This window comes from Pundamilia nyererei, unplaced genomic scaffold (assembly GCF_000239375.1).
Source record: "Pundamilia nyererei isolate P.nyererei 1_Seehausen unplaced genomic scaffold, PunNye1.0 scaffold00034, whole genome shotgun sequence".
Classification (NCBI taxonomy): Eukaryota; Metazoa; Chordata; class Actinopteri; order Cichliformes; family Cichlidae; genus Pundamilia; species Pundamilia nyererei.
Window position 1 is genome coordinate 1,614,870 of NW_005187435.1, and position 21,603 is coordinate 1,636,472.

Sequence of the window (21,603 nt, forward strand, 5' to 3'; positions counted from 1 at the left end):
ATAATACGTATAGTGCTTGTCAAATACATTTTTTGAGGAGGAGTTAGCATTATTTTTGTTCACATACACCATGTATAAGCAAGTCAGAAATTAAGTACAGTTTATTTGTATACCACTTCTCAAGAACAAAATTCACAAAGTGCTTTGCAATAGAGAATAAGATATAAAATACTCTGAGCATATAAAGTAAACAAATAAGATGTTTGGCAAACATGTCGTTCTTTACACCTTCCTGTTTCAGTGAAGTGTATTGTTGTCAAGAACTGAAAGTACCCCAGATTTGAAAAGTCTTTCCAAGTCCACGCATGTGGTATCATGGATGCACCATTAATTTTAATTCATGTCAGTTTACACATGAAATACTAAAATGTCAGTTTACCATCACCTGTAGAGGACAAAATGTGTATTGACTAGAAGGAATGAAGAGTTGGCTTCAGATAGTGAACCACAGAAGCAGAGCTGAACAGCCAAAAGCATGGAAACACTTTCAAACAGCCCATCATGCACTGAACTGAATTCGAAGTTAAACTGGTTAAAACAAGCTAAAGCCAGGAACAACATACAACTATTTTGCTTGCAAAGCCAACTGGAACAAAAGCTTACAAAACAAAAAAAACCTTGTTTGGAGGTTTTCTGCTTAACTTTAGATGTTTCTGTACTGATTTCCGTATATTCACTCTTGCAGAAATGTGACCAAAGTCTAGGTTTGATACATACAGCAGCTCACTGCAGTGACTGTAACCTTTTGCAAGGACTACAAACATTTCTCAAGCAAATCAGTAATAATACTTCCATAATCTCACCCTAAAGGTAGCCATAGATGTCTCTGAAATGTGACACCCTGCTTCAAGTGAAACAACTGGTACCAGCACTAATTGAAATTTTGCATGCAAAGTGACAATGCCTGGGCCCTCGGCAGCATGGATTAAGGCTTGAATAGAGACAGATTCTTTGTGAAAGCCTACTGTGCCGGTTGGCGTGCAGGCCAGCTCCCTGCATCTGCTCACTGGGTGGACTGAGAAAACACTGGATTGTATACGGTCGCTCATTTTACCTTTATCTAATCCCATTTCAGAACCCGCCTCCGTCAGTCTTTTGTTACTCTTCCACAAGACATAATGCTTCCATGTTACACTCACACATCGATTCCTTACAAAATAATTCCGGTCAGAAACAGCCACTTAATTTACATATGAAAGCATTTTTTAACCAAACTTGGCAGGATTTTCTAAACATTAAGAGTCATACTCTGTCCCGAAGAGTCAGGTCATCCTATTTTGTGGAAGAAAAATGGTACCGATAGAAAATCCAAATGTAATACACAGAAAAGTACATTCTTGCATAATTATTTAAAAAGGGAAACCATTTCAAACATCAACTTTGCCACTATTTGCCAACATTCAACTGAGTCTTCCAGTGTTCAATAGAGCACTGAAGGAATCCAGTGCATATTGAAATGCAATCAAATCTGTAAGACATTCTTTGAAGACTCCATGCTGTGATGTCATTCTGCCCCACGTCAGCATCCTCTACTGTGGTTTCTGTCCCTTTATATATTTCAAAGAAAAACAGGAGGAAAAAAGTTATATCAGTGTGATCTATTCTCCAACTAACTTCACGAACACCACGCATACATGTCTAGATGGGGTTGTTATTGCATCACAGCAACACCAATCCTCCTAGCTGCACTGCACAAACTGTAATACCACAACAGAAAGGGCCAAACGGAAAAGCCAAATTATCTGTCTTGTAAATTTCATCTCCTACAAACAAAACAGGCGACTCGAATTTTATGGCTCAGTATGAATATGAGAATTTCCACTCAGCAGAATTAGATGAGCGCCATCGTTGTTAGTGTGGCAGTCAACTGAACACTGATGACAATGAATGGCCAAACTAATGAAGAGATAAATCCACACTGTTTTCATAGACATGTTTGGCATAGCTAGGCTAATTTCCTAGGCAGTAGTATGTCCATTAATTTCCGAAAAGAGCCCGTCTGTTCTTGTTAACTAAACCAATAAGACATGGCATCAGCTTACATTAACACAAATAAACAATTTAGAGTTGTTTCACATTCCACGCGGTGAATTAAATGCCTTTGAAAACTGGCTGATTGCAGCTGATGAATGAATGCCATTTGTAGTTGTCTAACATGGTGATACTAACTGAAGCCGGGGGAGTACATAGCGAATAGAGATGAGACGCTGAGGGGGGAAAAAGATGATACGATAGCTTTAACATCGTTTGCAGTATACTTTTCGCAAAATAATCACTTGGTACACATTTGGTTGCCTGGAGTTCAGCCCCAGTTTTAATCCTTGCCAACGTGACCCTTGCCTGATTCTTTGATTCTCTGTACAACAAATAGTATTTTCATGTTTACGCATTCAGCTGTAGAAGCTGTAGAAGACGCTATAATTTCATTCATCAATTCATTTTATATATTTCTTTTTATTTTAAATATTTCTTTTTAAAAAAAAACAAAAAACCAACAACTAAAACAACGTGATTTAGCGATCAACACATATTGAAATTACACGGGACAGTGTAACATAGCAGACAATAAATAAACAACATGGACTATTGAGAAATAAATGCATTTGACATGTTTTTCCCCGTTTACTGAAAAAAAAAAAAAAAAAAAAAAAAATTGTGTCCCGGTCAAAATGGTCCACTGGAGGGATTTCTTCTGTTGCATGCTGGGATGGGGCTCTTTTTTTTTTTTTTTTTGGGATTAGAGCTGCAGTGACCTCTTTTTCAACTCTTTATTTTACCTACGTAAACCATTCTTGCAACTTCATTGGACAGTCAGCTAGGGTGATTCAAGGGATAAAATGGAGGGTGGCGGTGAAGGGGGGGCTGCTTCGGCTTGTGATGCGACTAGCTGGTTTCCACATCAAAACTGAAGTACCACAGTCCCAAATGGTACTTGCAACATGAATATTGTATTTACCGTAAGTACTATCAAGAAATATTAACAGCATCATTCTTGGGGAAATCGCATAATTGCACAGCAATGGCTGTTTGAAGGACGTGCAAACTGCTTTTTGAGGCAATACACGCTGTCTACTTTCACATATTTTTCACATTAAATTTTACAAGTAGAGAAACAGTATCCATGGACATGTTTGTTTTTTAGAGAAAATGAGAAGACAAGAGGAAGTGGAACACTCTGTAGTGTGAATTTGATGTTATTTTTGGCATTTGTCATATCCTGTGTTACCCCTCACTCATCGACAGAATAGAGCAGATAAAAATCAAACAATAAATAAGCATTATGAAAGCAATCAAGCACTCATAATAAGTCATTGAACAAAAGCAAACCTAAAATTACGTACATAAATACAGTATTTAGTTTTACAGTAAAATGTTTTATTGAATATAGTCTACATAAAATAACTATCTGGTAAATGTATATATATATTATAAATATATTATTAAAAATGAATTTGGGACATGAAGTTTTAATCTGCACAGTTTAAATGTGAACACATCTAAGCGTTTTTATATTGTTCATAAGAGAAAAAAATAGATATAAGTAAAAACAAAAATGCAATGTTTGTATTGTATGAAATACGGGTTGCACATCATTTCCAGTATTTTTGTAATGCTTAGTGCACTGCATCTCTAACTTACCTAAGTAACAAGGTTGATGAAACCTTAAATTGAGAAAAAAAAAAAATCAAATAAAAATTAAATTAAAGCTAACAAATGTTCAACCTGCCAATAGGAAATGTAATGTAAGCTGTTGAGATCTCTCTTTTTTAGGTCTTGGATATGTTAACTACATTGAAACCATAAACTGGAACAGTCAGTAGTAGTCTGCATAAATACGCATGACATCTGTCAAAGTCTGTGCCAGTCCTACAGTGAACCTGGCACGTCCTCCAAACTTTCTGCACATATCTGGCATCCTGTTACATATGCACAAGTGATGTGAATATTTTTCCATGTTTTTCTTTTTCTTGTTGTTTCATCCTGCTCTAACATTCAGCTGACTTTCCAAATAGTTTCTTTTCACCACCTGTAATTATGAGGTTTAGTTAAACTGACCAGAGGAGGAAGATGCATTTGTTCTCTGAGAGCATCCTCAAAATAGACTGAATAAATAACTGGGCTGACACTTTCCATTCTTCAGTGCTGAGTCTCCTAACCTGTCACAAAGCAACCTGAATCCATCAAATCAAAAACAACTGAAAATTACAATTTAAATCAAGACTGGAATTCTTAAATTAAAAGGAAACATGGTTTCCTGATGTTTAGGTCTGCTTATTTTTATTTAAGTTTAAAGAATCTAACATTAATACAGTCTTTCTCTGCTGCAGCACTTGTATATTATGCTGCATAATATGTGGGGAAACCTTACTTTGGAGCATCACTCACATACAACAGTAAACACACATTACGGGGATTATTTTCACCATTCAACCTGTTTCATTATGCGCTGAGCCACGATGACTCTTACCCTTTCCTGCTTAGCCAGGCTTTGCGTACAAATGACTGCATAGTGACCAGGCAGAGCCCTTTTGTGAGTCTGACAACAGGATGTTCAATGCTTATGTTTGTAATTGTTTTCCGGCAGCCTAAAAAACAAACAAATAAATAATTTAGGCAGAAGTCCTTGTTTGTCGTTTGTTTTGTTTGTTACGCTTTTGTCACCAACTGTTGGACAACTAACAGTGACACACCTCCACGGACAAAACGGATGCGCCTTACCTGAATGGGATCTCATGTTTTATATTCTGCTGGAGCTACCTGTGCAACACAAAAGGCTGTATGTTTCCTCTCTTTATTAAGGCTATTAGCGCTTGATAACATCCGCAGCGCACCTGCGAGATGCGGGAACATATGTTTTATGCCCCACGGCCATCCCTCTGCATGAACCGACTCTGTCTTTGCTAGAATTAAGTACTAGAAATGCAATACTACTAAAATGTACACATATGAAGGCAGGAGGATGGAAATTTAGTCCGAAAATTAAATCGTGAAATCACGCGCTTTGTTTCAAACTCGAAGCCGGTAAGATGATGCGGCTTTACGCGTTGGGATGAAAACACTAGCTTACCTTCAATAGCTATTACGGCCGGTAAGGTCCATAATATCCATAGAATATCCATTATTGGTTACTTAAAAGTCCCAGACATTCAAATAAAATATGTTCCGAAAGCCATTGACAGCAAAAGCAGAGAGGGGACAGGCAGTCCTTCTCCTCCAATAGAGCGATCCCAGATAGCAGAGACTACGAACTCAAATCTGAACCAAGTTTGGGCGAAACCAAACAACCGACAGACAGAGGGGAGTACTGAGCAACATAGAAACACGGCTCTGTCTTTCAGGAAAATATTAGTCCAGTAAGTGCTATATACTCTAGAAACAGCAATGTAAATAATCAAGGTTAAAACATTCAAATTTGTAGTTTCGTCATTGTAAACGCTCATCAACACGTTTGTTCATCCCCGTCAAATCTACTTCAATTTACCCGGGTGTCAGTCATCGACAGAAGGACGGTCCACAGTACCTTACCTAGCGATAATTAAGTTTTTGTGGGGCATTTATAAAAGATGGAGCAACTTATTTTCACTGCCTCGCTGCTCGAAGTGGAAATAGTCGTTTTTGCTTTATCAGTCCAGGCTTCAATATGTATTTGGGGTACACTTCGAGGCTCTTATAGGGAAGTAAGAACAGCTTCACCGCAGCTTTTTGGCGCTGGAACAGGTGACCAACAGGAGAGAAAAATGTGAAGTAAGTTTAACATTTTCATGTCCTCTTTATTAATATAATTTCTTTCCAAGACGTTTGATTGCGTTCAAATGTATACTTTTCCACAACCTTGTACTTCAGGCGGTTTCAGCGAAAAGTGATTCATAATGTTAAGTCACCGTGTAAGCATTAGTAATATTTTAATTACAAGCAAATGCTCGCATTGAGTGCAATTATAGTTCGTTTTTTGTGTTTCCAGATTTAAGAAAAAGTGTTATTTATATTAATCAATGTAACGATGTAATACAAGTATATTATAATCCAAATTATGAGTAGTACCATTTGAGTAACAGTGTTTTAAAAACTTTATATTACTTCCCCTCCCTTTGTTAAGGAAAATATATGTGTGTGTGTGTGTTAATCACTTTCATACTTTATGTAAAATTAATAATTTGATTTGAACATGTCATATGAACATACAGTAGTCTTTTAAAAACTTGCCAAAGAGTCAAATATGTATAATAAAATGTGACTCCAAGCATTTAAAAATCAGATGATGTAAATCATCATAAAAAGAAAATCAGCTGATGTGATACTGGCTCAGTGTTTCAGTACTTCAAAAATATGACACAATTAATCTTCCACAATTATTAACTTTGAGCTGTGTTTGCACTAAATTGATTTAAGTTGGCACAACAGAATCTGGCAGCTCTGTTCCTGGCAATCATTGCCATCTATCAATAAAAATGCTATACATAAAATAAATACACGTATCAAAAATCATACTGCCTTCAACTTTCATGAATTTTCTGCTGTTTTAATGGGATTACGCTTTGCCAAGCAGGTCCGAGTTGCCAGTCATAGTTGGCACCAAGTCAAAATTTATTGAGCATCTTGTGAGATATAGTTACATTTTTTTAATTTCTTGAGAGTAGTATAAAACTTATTTCCTGTTCTAGGAGTTGGTAGTAAAATTCCAGTGTCTTTGTAGGTACTGTGTAAAAACTAAAACACAGACTGGTTTTATATGACACAATGACAGGCATGGGGACTGACAGCGATACATTAAAACAGCTGCAGAAATGACAGAAAAGTAAAAAAAAATGATCGCTTTGCTTTAAAAGCAACATAACGATATACATTGAAATGCATTCAGAGAGAGAGAAAGCCAGGCAAAAAATGTATAATTTTAATTTGCTCTTTGTATAAAGAAAGTACCAAACATTGTAGGACAAACAAAAGCGGGCTTGCAGATGTCCTCATGACATTTTCCAGTCGAAAGTAAACATGCATGAGGAGGATATGTCCTAGATACTAAGTATGAAGTTACTAAAGCTGGCTGAGGAACAAGAATTTATAATAAATTGTTTGTCATCAAACATACCTTTTTTTTTATTACATTCCACAATCCTGCAGCTATGCAGCAGGACTCTCATGGGTTAAATGAGCCAGGCTGATTTATTTCCCTCCACTGAGCTCAACTATATTGATTCCAGGTCACTTGACTGGCTGACTTCAGATCATGTTCAGGTGACTACAAAACAGATGGAACACAACGGCAAGGCACCGAGAAAGCAGCTTTTCCTTATAATGAATTCCATACAAGCTCAATATTGACTTAAGCCAGGAAAGAAGTGAAAGATGTTGAAGGAATGATATTAATACTTCTCTAATATTACACAGAGATCTCTCTTCCACGCTATGTTATGATGACTACAATGTCTGTAATATATTGTAATGCAGAGCAGAGAGGTTTAACATTAGCCAGAAATACTCTTATGGTTGTTTACAACTTTGTTATCCACAAAAATGCAACATACAAGTGCTACAGCTAAAACAACACTGATCACAGCAGATGATATTAAATAAAAGCTACAGTATAACTCATATGCAACAAATTATGTGCAACTATTCTCTTAACAATGCATAAAAGGTGCACTGAGAAATTAATTTGAAGTTCCTTCAGCTTGCTAAGGTGCAGCCACTGAATACATATTATGTGCGGGCAATTTGTGTGTTTTTAACAATTAAATATTCATCAGAATGATATTTTGGCATTGCTTAACATTATATGTATGAATTATAAACATATTTTTTATTTATTAATATATTTCCTATAGAATTCACTGATTTAATTTAACACTAATATTTTACTTTATTCTATTCTATGTGATTGTGCTTTTTTGGCATTTGTTACATATTTAATATCACCAAATAACTATTCCTTTCTTCATTTAATATTAAATATTTTATCAATGCGGTTATAGAAATAGAAAGTCCAGGATTAAATAATATTTAATATAGAGTGTAAAAAACTGTAATTTAAATATAGATTTCTGAGCATCCTTTGTATGACATTAACAGTTGCATTTATATTTATAGTAAATAATTAACAGAACTTTAAGTAAAAAAGTTTAACTTTTTTATTTTATTTTAATTTTCTAATTTTACTTAAAACTAGGAGAACATTTCACTTTTATTTGTAAATGTCATATATTTTTTCTTTTTTGGCAATTTCTTATATTCATCAAAATGTACGGTGCTTTTTATGTGCTATTTTTTAAAATTAAATATACATACTGATTATGAACAATATATTCATATTTATTAATTCAATATAATTTTGTATATTGATGAGAATGTAAATAATATTCATATGAGGGATCTCAGATTTAGAGACACAATATGCAGGCATTCATATTTTGTGTATACATTTATAAGGAAGGGATTAAAGGAATTAAAATGTTTTAAAGGTCATAATGTAGAAAAAATAATTTTATACAGAATAACAGAACAAAAGAATATATTATATTTTTGGCCAGCAGTAGTGGATGTCTTTTCCAATGATATGAAACGTCATTGCATCGACACTGCCACCTAGAGTTTAAAAGCTCACACCATTGACAAATGCCTTGTTATTGAATACACCGCAAATGTATACCAAAAAAGTGTCTAAGGTAGTAATGTGAGTTGAGTCTAGTTCAACCTTTTTTTTCGCACTTGCCTGAAAGTGCAGCTTCTATTGTAATTACAGTTATAAAATTTTGCTATTGTGATAATTAGACTCATAAATTTAAAAAAAAAGTTTCATGGTCTTAAAACAAGATTTTTTGAAATCAGAAATTCAAACCTCACTTGCATGATTATTTACACTAAATATCCAAACAACCTCTGGAATAAAAAGAAAGATTTGTTTGTTATTTGTGTTTTAAGTTCAATTAGTTCAGTTTTAAATCACGTTTTCAGTCAAATTTCAATTATTGTCATTGACTTTGTTTTGTTGACATATGATAATAATAATCAAATTTTACTGTATATTTTTACCAAAGAAAATTTTTTAGCTTAAAATTCATTTGACCTCAGCCTATCAAAGAACCCGTTAATGTTTAAAGACATGCTATTTTTCATTGGTGAAAATGAAATAAACTTCATGGGGGTGAGAATGAGTTTCTGCAATTCATAAGCTGATTTTATCCTTTGGAATATTTAGCTTGCGCTTAGGTTCATTCAAAACAGCCACACTGCACTGGAATCGATTTCACCTGGAGCCTTAAAGGGCTTACAGGGAAGTACTGCACCCAGTCAGCGTTAGCAGCTGGATAAGGACCGAGGAAATAAAATGCTCTCCATAAAAGTTGGTGTGTGATCCCTGACCCTGTGCCGAGAAAAAGCTGCGAACTCCTCTAATCTCGGGAGACCTTTTGCATGTGGATTAACCTTAGTTAAGACAAGGCCAGGCGGTGGAGAGTTGGCTGGAATGAACTCTGACAAGCAGAGAAACCAAAATTAATGTAGATCGTTCAGGATTTTAAATGTTATTTTTTAAATTGTCAGAGCAGTGAAGACAATTTTTGTTGTTTTGTTAAAAAAGAAAAGAAGAAATAACACAGTCACAGAGGATCTAAATATACCGTAGTTGTTTTGAAAAGAAAGTATTTGTTTAGTGGAGTCGAAAAAAAGATAGTCTTATTGCTTATCTTTCCTCCCCCCCCACTGCACTCCTACCACCCGCCACCACCTTCCCAGCGTATTGGTTTACCCCTGCCAAAAATTTAATTCAATCCAGCTAAGTTGCTCCAGCTTTAATTAAATAGACCAAAAGCCTTGGCAGGGTTTAATTTACTTTCTCGTTAAGTGAACTTTACAGAAACTGTATAACTTTCACTAGTGTACTGCCGGGACCTGATAGAAGGTTTTCTTTATTATTATTAAACTTTTTAAAATCAAATCACACCATTTCCAACAACTGAGTTGAGTTTTGAGGTGAAGTGAAGGCTGAAGTCTGGTTTATGTTGGTCCACTGGCTTATAGTCAGATGGAAATGTGCTTGAATGGTGTACGCCTGTCAGAGGGCAGACAACACTTTTTATCATCATAATAAATCTTAGATCTATTGCTGTAAAGCAGAGACCCAGTAAAAAGTGATTCAGCTGACAGTCATGATGAAATGAATGCCTTGATAAAATGGCAGTCATCAATCATGACTTTGGTTTTGGATGCTAACGTCCCCTCTAAGCTCTCTGCTAATTGATATGAACCGTTCACATAAATCAGCGGCTGTGTACTGATACTGCATGCTGTTGACACTGTGGTTTGCATTTCGGAACTAAAGATTTTATTTTTCCCATAACACATACTAAGTTGGAGTCCATGTGTGTTGTAGTTATTCTCCTGTAATGTGGATAGTTTTGTTGTATTGGAAACAAACTAGAACGTTTTCCTAAATTTAAGGATGCATACTTTCACTTATATCTTCACTTCTACTAACTTGACATTGTTTTGTGGACTGTCTAAAAATAGCCGAGGTCTGACTGCAGATGAGTCCAGACTTCAAACACTATTCGAAATGACCATTAGCAGCATATAGAGCTGAATACACATGCAGATCTGCACCATTAAATGAACTGCTTTCTTTCTTAAGGAAAAACTAAAATTGTTCTTAGGAATATATTTAAATAAAGTCTCAATTAAAAAATAAACAATAAAGGTAACTTCTTTAGTGTACAGCAGTCGTATCACTGTTGCCTAGTTAGAGTGACTTCTATATAACACCTTTAAATTTTCATAGCGTAAAGAAGGAAAAAGTCAAGAAGCAAAAATGTTCCTTCTTTTTTCGCTCACTTCTCTTGGTGTACAGACAGTCAATTTGTTTGTCTTCAAGATAGCTTTAAATAAATACAAGATTACATGTATATATAAATATATACTAGTATTAAACTTGATGCTTTGGGGTTTGGGACTATTTGTAAAATATCTGAAAAAAGTGGTACTGGGTACATTTTAGTAGCTGTTGTCTCAATCACTAAATAATATGTTTTATTTATTTCATACGAGTGGCATGATGTAGCAGAGAGAATATGTTATGGGAATTATCACACAACACGTAAAAAATATGTATCCGTAATAAATAACATTTACACAACTACATTATTTATATAGCATTTTTTATTGACTTGGGATGTTGCAAGCTGAGCAAGCTAAAATAAAAACCAGACAACTGTATGTCTTATCTTTTTCTCTTTTCTCTCCATCTAGACTGTCAGCCATCACAGAACAACAGATGGAGGTGCACGACAGGATATTGCTTCTAAGAGGATTCCTGTTTCTTTCCCTGTCACTCTGGACATTTTTGTGGGGACAGACTCTTTCATCGTGACCCAGCTCAAATGGCTTACTGGAACTGGTGTAGAGTTGATGGTTAAGCCCTCTAAAAGCCACCACTACCCGTGTTGACCTGCTTGGCAAACAGAATTTCCCGATCATATCTGCTGTGAATAACATTTAAATAAGTAACCGGGTGGGATTAGAAAGTACTGGTGTTCTCCTGAGTCTCTGAACTCTGACGTTACCCGAATAACTCTAAGGTATGTTCCAGCTCTTTGCATGTTAATGGCCCGGTATCAAATTTTCTCGTCTCTTTAGGACTACCGTAACATCCTTACAAGAAGCAGTGGTTCCCTCACATCAGCTTGTAGTTAGAATATCAAATGCAGGAATATTTGCTCCTGCATGTGAACAAATATGCAGGCAGACATTATGATATTCACATTTCTACAAAGAATCATTTCTAGAAAGAAGTTTAAAAGATAAATATTTGGTCATTGACTCTTATTAGCATTACAACACAATTAGCATTTTTTTTTACTGTTATGGATGCACCACCATTATCATTAATAGTAACTTTTTTAATTAGGAAAATAAAATATTAGTTGTTTACCATCTCAATAGCATGACAGCAACCGAGTGATGTAAATCAGAAAAAAAACTGAAAAATCATCAAAAATAATTTATGACAAATTTGAGGTAATATGTGCTGTTTCGAGCTCTACTAATGACATAATGTACGATTTCTAAGACAGTGAGACGCTGTAACATATTTACTATATATGGATTAATTTTATCATTTTGGAATGTAAAGTATTTTATTACTTCAGTCATACAGATATTCCGAAAGTTTGTATTTAAAAAATGGCAACTGAGGGCAGACGCTTGATTTCGTCTTGTGTTCTGGCCGCATTTTTATTGCAGAAGCCCTCTCTCATGGCACACAGAGCATGCTGACGTGCTGAGCCTGTAATCTGTTTTATCTCCATGCACCGAAAAACGAGCTGTTTTTTTCACTTGCACAGAAAGCTATATAGTTACATACAGGTGAAGCTAGAACTTTATTAATCATAGTGACTGAATAGTGAGTTTTAACTTTTTTTTTTTTTTTTTAATTCAAAGTGGTGTTTACATGCTGCATGATTATGGTAACCTGGTATGTAAATCGGCATAAATAGAGGAGATGTATATACTTACACATCATCTTGTGTCTTTATGAGGAAATATCCAGCATTTTGTATGATTATCGGGATCGTCCCGAGTTATTAGGGTCACATTAAAAGTTTTACCAACTGTCCAGAGTAATGTAGCAGTTCAGTTTATCACAGTAGTAACATAAATGTCCTTATTAGCTTTTGTAATACTATTTTTGACTAAATTTAAGTTAAAAGCATTATATCTTATACCTTATATCTGTACTTTTTTAGGCCATGTCGCATTAGTGATTTCACACAACTGACTGACCTCCTAAGGCGAATGTAGGTTTTCACACTTGCACAGTTCAATGAATATCTAATAAAAATTCTACAGTCATGTAATGACTTCATGGGGATCTAGATATAGATGCTTTTCCTGTCGGAAAACATAAAAATGGTTAATTTAACTTGGTTGCTGCTCTGAGGGATATTACCTCTTTACTGTATTTCCTTTGTATTTAACCTAGACCCTAAGAGGAAGGAGGGAAACTCAGAATCTCCTGGGGGACCCAATTATATTTTCTCCTGTGTTCTCTGCAATATAATGACTTTGCAGCAAGATCATTTTTCCTGCTTCTGTTTTATTTTCTTCTGATTTTATCTCAGTAGACATAAGAAATTAAGCTTATTTCACTCAAGGATCATTTCTCTGGTCCCCTTATCCTGTTTCATTTTATAGTTTTTACCTAACGACCACTATAACAGGCTATGAGGGACTGTCCTGCTGCCTGTGGTAGCAGGTCAGTGCTCGAGGTAAATTATTCTATTTCGCAAACTGTTATTCAATTCATGCTATAAACAATGATCGCTGTCTTTTAAGGTTGGCCCGGAGCAACTCCAAATTCAGTGGTGAACAGTTCCCCTGCAGATCATCATGCTGAATTCAGCCATAACTTTTCATGCAGTCAGTCATAAAGTTTCAGCTTGAACAGACGTGGTAGGTTTCCAAACCCAATAGCTTGTGGCTAGATTTTTCTTTGCAGTCTAGCACAAATCGCTGACCACAGACCAGACCAGAATTTGTCTGGAGGCTTTAAGGATCCTCAGATGTTCAACAGAGTTAACTTGCCAAATATATAGGAATTATATTTAATGCTTATGAAGTCTATAAAAAGCAACATACAATTTAAAATGTATGTGATTACAACAAATTGGACATGTACTTGATTTAACAAGCCAATACACAAACATGTCCTGGTTATATGAAGAATAAGTACAAACAGTGACGTATTCAAATGTGGGTGGTGGCGCTGCACTGTGTATTAGTGTCTAGGCATACACATTTATGCGTTGTATAAGCATGTACGCAAGTGTCCCAATGCCACTCCATGTAAACGTCTGTATTTGGAGAGGGAACAGAGAGAGCTGAAGTACAGAGCAGAGTGAGGAAATAGAGCAGAAGAATACAGGCCTGACGTAAAGAAATCCTGGATAATTCTGCCCTAAGATGTGTGAGGGCTACAAAGAGCAGAACGCAACATCCAGAGGTTGTTCCCATGGCAACCTTTGCCCAGGGAGATCACTGACCCTCCCGCCCTGCAGTGCAAGCGGGGGCACAGATTGTAGGTCACATATGGCACCAGTGATCCAATCAGGTCTAATCTGGCTTGACTTTTAGGTCATAAATTATACTGGCAAGCTGGAATATATTCAGGCTTCAGTGAGCTTAGCTGTCTAACAATGGTTGCTTTAAAAGACAAGTTGATGAACTGACCCGTTAAGTAGGCATGTAAACAAATGTACATTTCGTCCGTCATTATGGAACACATACAGATCGAGAGCATAAGCAAAGCATAAAAAGCACCATCATATTGATCTGTTGGGTTGGCTAAATGCAATACAATAAAAGAGCAATTCAGCAAAAGAATGGCTTTGCATTGTTACACATGCTGATTACGTCTATTAAATAATATACACATGTACCAAAAATGTAATATGTCCAACATTACAGAAATGATCACATGCACAGTATTTTCACATTAAAATATAAATGTGAATGTCAGTTTCTAGGTCATGTCAGTAATGTTAAATTGTCTTTTCTGCAATATTGTATTAAAAATAAGGTTTTTTTAAGTATTTAAAAGATATAATGCTGGTAAAAGGTTACCTTGAAATCTTTTTTTAAAATCTTTTTTCAAGCCAAAATACACACTTTTTTTTCTTTTTTCTTTTGCACAACAGCAGAGTTAACAGTTATTTGGTATTTGTGAGAGCTAGTGCCATTTCTTAGCTTAGCTTATCTACTTAGCACTTTTAATTTTTATTTTTAGGTTTATTTAAGCATTGTCTGACAGTATGTTTGTACTAAGTACCGCAGCAATTTCCTAATGCTGTAAACCTGCTCAACATTTGGCAATAAAACCCTTTCTGATTCTGATTCTGATTTAAAGTAGTCAACACTAAATGTGGATAAAAAGCATTTTTTAACACTTGTGATATCTGAAAATTCAATAAGAAGCAATGTGTTTGCAAAATTCTATTTAAGTATGATTATTCTCATAAATTTAGGACATGTAACATTACTAGTCTGGGATGTGGAAACCCCACAAAGGGAAATGAGAAATGCCCGATTGCACAGGAATTGCGTGTTGGTATTTCACAATGTTTAAATGAATTATAATGCCCCTACCAAAGTTCTTGTATCATCTGCACACATATGTAATTCATGATGACCTCAATATCACCAGTGTGAGAAACTCTGAGGGAAGCTTTTTTTCTGGATGTGGATGTTAGATGCCGGTGGTCATGCAGCAGAAACACAGATATGATATGAATGATTCATACACCATGTTCCTGGAATATTGGGATAGGGAACCTGGCCATCATCAAATGGGCCTTGTAGTTATATGTGCCTTTGCAAATAGTTTCCAGACACAAGAAAAAACACCCACACCCACAGATACATCATTGTGAACTAAGCTTTTAAATCCTAGCTTAAGTTGGGGTTGTTTCATGGTCTGGATCATCTGAATTTTCTTTGCACTCACTTATGCATTAATAAAGCAGATGTTATGTGTGGTATCTTTGCTGCATATTTAATGGATGCTTTTTTGTTGCCTCAGGTTGTATATTTTGCTTATATTTATTGTGTCTAATGTATGTCCCCCCATGTTTATGGATATCTTTTTCTGTTTTTCAGTTTAAATCATTTTAAGATAAATGAAATGAAATGTGCAACATAAATAGCATTTCTATCTGATTACACTTTATGCATTCAGGTCAAACTCAGTCTGATAGAAAACTGCTCCTGATCTCAAACCATCTCTACTCACTCACTGCCCCGTGGTTTGTGATTTCATGAGTGAGCTGGTAATAATCACGGGTGACTGGATTTTCACCTTTTTGCTGAGATCTATACATGAAGGCACAGCTCAACTGTGAGACCTTGAGCTGCCATATGGGAATGCCTGAATTCTGAAGTCAGACAAGTCTTTACATCTGCTTCTCATCGCCTTATCTGCATCTTATATGCACCCAAGTAAAGGAAACCAGTGTATATTTAGCAGAATTGCTGTAATTATTTTTAAAAAGCCAAATATGACAAATTATTGCAGTATGAAGAGTGTTTATATGTTCTTTTTGGTGATGGATCTGTTACAGTGTTAGAAATAAATGGAAATGGAATGTAATTTTAGACAGCTCAACATATTCAAGAACAGCACCTGCAGGTGTTAATAAAATTATACCAGTTCAGCGGTCTAGAATGAAGCATGACTTATTTGTTTTTTGTTTTTTCTCTTGGCTTTTTCGCCCTAACTCTGTCTCTCTGTGCTCTACTTTTCTTTATTTCTTTTCTCGTGCTCTTCAACCAGTCGCAGCAAACAGATGCCCCTGCCTGAGGCTTCTTCCTCTTAAAACTGAGTTTTTCTTTCCCATTGTCACATGGTGCTTACTCATTGCTTGTAGGTTTTTCTTCAACAATATTATAGGGTCCTTTACCTTGGTGGATAACAGGCCTTGAGGCAACTGTTGTGATTTGGCACTATATAAATAAACCTGAATGAATTGAACTGGAGGGAGTATGTTATGAATAACAGAAAACATTCAGTAAATATTCAGAAAATTTCAGCAATGAAATTATTGTACATTCTGATTTCAGTTGAACATATTGAGAGGATTACTTGTGAATGTTACTCTTATTTTTTGGGCTCAGTCTTTCTTTTAGTGGAAACTGGTCACTGGTCTTGATGTCTGCCTGCACAATTATGACTCATGACTGCATCTAGTCAGAGTCAACTGTCTTATCTCTTTTCCCTCCTACAACGACTTCCTACATTTCTTCTGTCCTTAAGTCATTTCAATTTGGCTGATACACTAAGTTAAATATATCTTAACAAATATTACTCCTTTAGGTTGATCTGATGAATTATTTCCTTAAGTAACACAACAGATTGTCAAAATTGGCTTGGCTGATTGGCAAACAGTACAAAGATAAGAAAACCAAACTGGATGAGGAATTAATTATTAAAACCAAAACTGGGAAAACACTAGGAAACCTGAACAGGAGCATGGAGACACAGGAGTGGGTAAACAGACCCTCTGAAAAAGGACCAGGGAAAACAGATGATCAGGGAAGTGGAAACACATGGGAACACATCAGGGACAAATTAGCACATAGCAAAACAGGGAAGCAAAACTGAACACAATGTACATGAGATGAGGGATTGACAAAATAAAACAGTAAGAAGCACTCACACCAAGATTCAGACAAGGACACACAAGCTTGACACCAGGACGGGGATAAACAAACATGGGAACACAAGAGAGACTGGGGAGACAAGGACAAAACATGAAGAAAAACATGGGAATAAACAGGTAAGGGGGACAGAACACTGAGACATGACTGGATGAGAGAGAGAGGGTGAGAGACACTGCAAGAGTAGATATTAAATAAGGGAAATCAATACAATACAGTGTTATCACAGTCATTTCACATTAACCACCAAAATAAATCTAAACTAAATAAAATAAAATAAAATAAATGGAAAACATAAGAGCTTAGTGAAAACTAAAGGCAACGATGTCTGTCTGCAGAGGATGAGTAGCTTTATTGTTGCATTATATTCCAAATTATATTGCTATGTTACAATGCTGATTGACAGCCTATAATTATATTGTTCATTGTGATTGTTCTGCATAAATAAAAAGAGAAAATACTGTGGCAGTGTGCTAATCCTATGACTAATATTGTGAGTATAAGGCTGACTCATACCAAGTCTGTATGAACTGTTTCTAGCTGTACTGTTCCAAACTCTGCATCTGTGTCTTTAAAATGTCTTCAAGGGGAACTTGATGGAACATGGCTTGATGGAACTTTCTGGTACAGCGAAGTGCACACAAAGTGAGTGATCTGACCTTTTCTTGTTACTGAATCATGCAATGTTCAACCTCTCAGACTGCTTGTTTTAGGAGACCCGTCCGAACGCATGGAAGAGAAGTACGACAGGATGGAGGAGCAAAAGGTGACAAGAGCAGAACTCTGACACTAATGCAATCTGAAGTGGCCTGTAATGCGGTGTTTATAAATTGAAAAAATTGACCTTCCTTGGAGAGGTGACACAAGCCTGCACTCCGCGATGTTTCAGGGGCTAAGTGGAAGTTTCAGAGCAAGCTGCAGTGGAGCCTGAAGGCCGAGCAAATTTTTCATGAGTAATTTAATATCTGGAACATGAGAGCGTGCTCCACTCAGAATCCTGGCCCGGATACGGACAGTGATCTGTCAAGGAGGAGGGGGAGAAAGTCAAAAGGGAAAACCAATGAGTAGCCAAGACTGTACATCAACTTTCATCCAAGGATGCTTAGGAATGATGCATTGCCACCAACCTCAAAACATGTCTTTACCAGGAAATGCTTCTGGGAGACCAGTTTTGGGGGATTAATCTTCATTTTGTTTAAACGTGAATCTCTCGGTTCTTAAAAATGATCCAAAATTGGGTTTCGGTTCATTAGCACCATGCAACACAAGTGTTAGTTCACATAATGTGTTACTCTTAAATATTATTCAAAATTTGCAAGTCAAGCCTTCTAACGTAACCACTAACTCCTACTAAATCATCAGATGTGTAAAAGGATTGAAAAACTGGGGAGTTGTGTTGTCAGCAAAATGTTGCAACACCAATAGTGAAGTCTGCTGCTAGGTCTGTAGCATGGGCCACAGCAATTATGACTTGGCACAAAGCTTCTGCTGCTGAGTAACCCAGTCTATGGTCCAGTTCTTCTTCAGTCCTTACACTGCCTCCTGCTCAACAACAGTCCTTGTTTAGCCCTATGACCTTTGGGCAGAAATAGTGGAGAAACAGAAACCAGAGTTGAACAAACCACTGCCAGTCTAGGATTTTTGTGGATGAAATTTTGAGGGTTATGTTATAATCCTGGAATTAAATCTATGAGTGGGGAAAGGCACACATAAACTTATGCAGACTGGACCACCAGCAGTCACATGCGGCTTCAGATTATCATGAACTCCTTACTCCTTCCCACTGGAAGTCTGGAAGCGAGAATGGCGTGTGGGAGAGAAGTCTTCCTCACAGACAAAAATCAGTCATGCAGTCTCTTCTTTTATCAATCCAATTGGGCTAAATTCAGGAACATCTTGTTTCAGAGTGAAGCTGAGAAATATATTCATGTATTTACTGATTTTAGTAATAAAAGCTCTTCAGTTCCCTTCACTGAGCCCATGTTAAATCCAGAATTGAATTTAAAAACCTTCCCCCTAACAAATCTGAGATGCATGGCCCCATCATCTCTTGTAGACCTTTTAATATTGTGTCAACACAACAGTGCATTTTCCTCTCAGTTGCTTATTTGGGGTTCCAAAATCTTCCACAAGTAGGCTAAGAAACAGTGCTTTCGGTTATCAGACTCCTTTCCTGTGGAACCAGCTCAAATGTTGGATTTAGGAGACAGACATCATCTCTATATTTAAGATTAAGGGTTAAAATCCTCCTTTTTGATCAATCTCATCCCTTAATTTCACATCCCTCAGATGTGAGGGATGATGGTGCTATATACTCAGACTGTTGTGTGACCTCTCATGATGCCCTCAGTATTTCCTTTCCTTTACACCCTTTGTGTTTAAATGAACTATTGTGACGGGCCATAACAATGCCATTTACTTTTGTCTTCTCTCTCTTATAGTTTTGTTTTGTTCTTGTCCCTTCAGTTTTCTCTTTCCCCTCACTTCCCAACTGGCAAGTGACTGCGCCTCCCTGAGCGTAGCAGGAGGTCTCTTCCTGCTAAAGGTAAGGTCTTAATTCTCACTGTTGCCAAGTGCTTGTGCAAAAGGGATCATCTGATTTGGGGCTTTTCTCACCAAAATTGTGCATGTACTTTACATGTAAAACACTTAAAGGTGCTGCACAAATATACTGCATAAAAAGTGTGATTTTCTCAGTGAGTGCCGCTGTAAATTACAAGTCAATACCTCTTGAAAATGTTGCCTAAACTGTTTTATTTAGCTGAAACACACATAACAATAACATGCTCATGTGCCAATGTTGCCGTTTTCTGCGGTGGACGAAGGGTTAGCACCAGTAATCTGAGTAGCTTGTGGCTGTGCAGCCCCATATGCACCAAACTGCAATGCACTGTGTACTCTGGCACCTTTTTGCCAGAGTACACAGTGCACCACCATTATTTTTTTCAGCAATCTAAACTCGAGTGGCTCGTCTGTCGGATCAGACACGGGTCTGCCTTGGCGCCCCATGTGAGCCTTGGCCACCCATGACCTTGTTAGTGGTTCATCACTCTTCCTTCTTTGGACTACTTTTGATATATACTGACCACTGCCGACTAGAAATACCACTCAGTTTGAAAGATACTCATCACAATTTGGCACCATGTCAAAAAGCACTGTACTTACAGATTTTCTTCAAAATCATTCTGTGAGTATATAAAGGATAATTTGGTCTTTATTGTTGTCACATAATATTGTTTTTACTTGAGAAACGTAAAGACTTATTTTAGATGTTGTAAATTTTAGCTTTTCAGTAGAGTTTAATGATTAATTATGCAAAATAATATTCATGAGAAAAATGGTAGTGTCAGATACAGCCCTGCTGTATCTAGTGTAGTTATGTTTTTTTCAACTGCATATGGGATCATCCTACTGGCACACACACACACACACACACACACACACACACACACACACACAGCCCAGTTCTATGAATTCAGCTTTCACTATTTTATTTTCCCACACTTTGTGAGACTGAATAGAAAGCAGTCAAGTGTGCCCAAAGTTAATGGTAATCAGAAACTGGACTGAAATACCCTCATTAGTAAGAATGTTAACTTATCAGGCTGAGACTAGAGATATGGCTGGCCAGCTTTCCAAAGGCATTCCTCTTGTTTGCATAGTTATGTGTACTGTAGAGTGAAAGTAAGGATCTCACCCAGCGTGGTCAATATCTAGTTCTGTGAGAAATTATACCGACCCCTTCCTACTTTTCTACTTGGAAAACTACTGGGAAATTCATCAAAGGATAGAGCCGTAAGTCCAAGTTTAAGGATTTTACATTGTATAATATTTTAATGATCTGAACGTATCACTAAAATCGCAAGTTTACTGATCTTGGGTGCTATGCACTCTTTCTGAAATCTGTTTGTGAGAGTGGATGCTTTAATCCCAAAGGTTTTCTCCTCTTCAACGTCTCCCCGCAAGAGTCAGTCTTGTAATCTGAGCCCTCCTTCACACTAGGAGGCACTGTGGCCTAGTCATAATACAGTGTAAAAGATGAAAATATTGATAGTTTATGACACGCAGGGAAAGTAAGATGAACTATGGCATCACTTCTAAACCCATATTCCCACAATGCTGGGTCCTAGCAGCTTAAACCGGTCTCCTGCGCACAACAGAAATGGATAACACTCATTCATCTTTAGTTGTGCAGCAAAAACTTTCCTTCTGGAGGCAAAGCAGCAGCTGTCAAACCCTCCTTTGATCAAATGAATTAGAAGAAAAACATGTATGAAAAATCCCCTGCATTTCCTTTCTTTCTTTCTTTCTTTTTGTTAAAGTTGCAGCACTCCATCCTTCTTCATGCTCCAGGCACTGAGTACAGCATGCCTCTGCCCTGCAGTAAGATTTCCCAGATCCTGC

General features: G+C 36.6%; 1 protein-coding gene across 2 annotated transcripts in view; it reads right to left on the reverse strand.

Annotated features, from left to right (window-relative positions):
* The window catches only part of ephb2b (eph receptor B2b), a 120,867-nt gene extending 115,634 nt beyond the window's left edge, over positions 1-5,233 (reverse strand). For both annotated transcript variants that reach the window (XM_013910018.1, XM_005729684.1), the window contains exon 1: positions 5,069-5,233. In XM_013910018.1, coding sequence (XP_013765472.1) covers positions 5,069-5,120 — 52 coding nt within the window. In that variant the 5' untranslated portion in view covers positions 5,121-5,233. The remainder of the gene's footprint in view (positions 1-5,068) is intronic.
* Between the last annotated feature and the right edge of the window lie 16,370 nt (positions 5,234-21,603).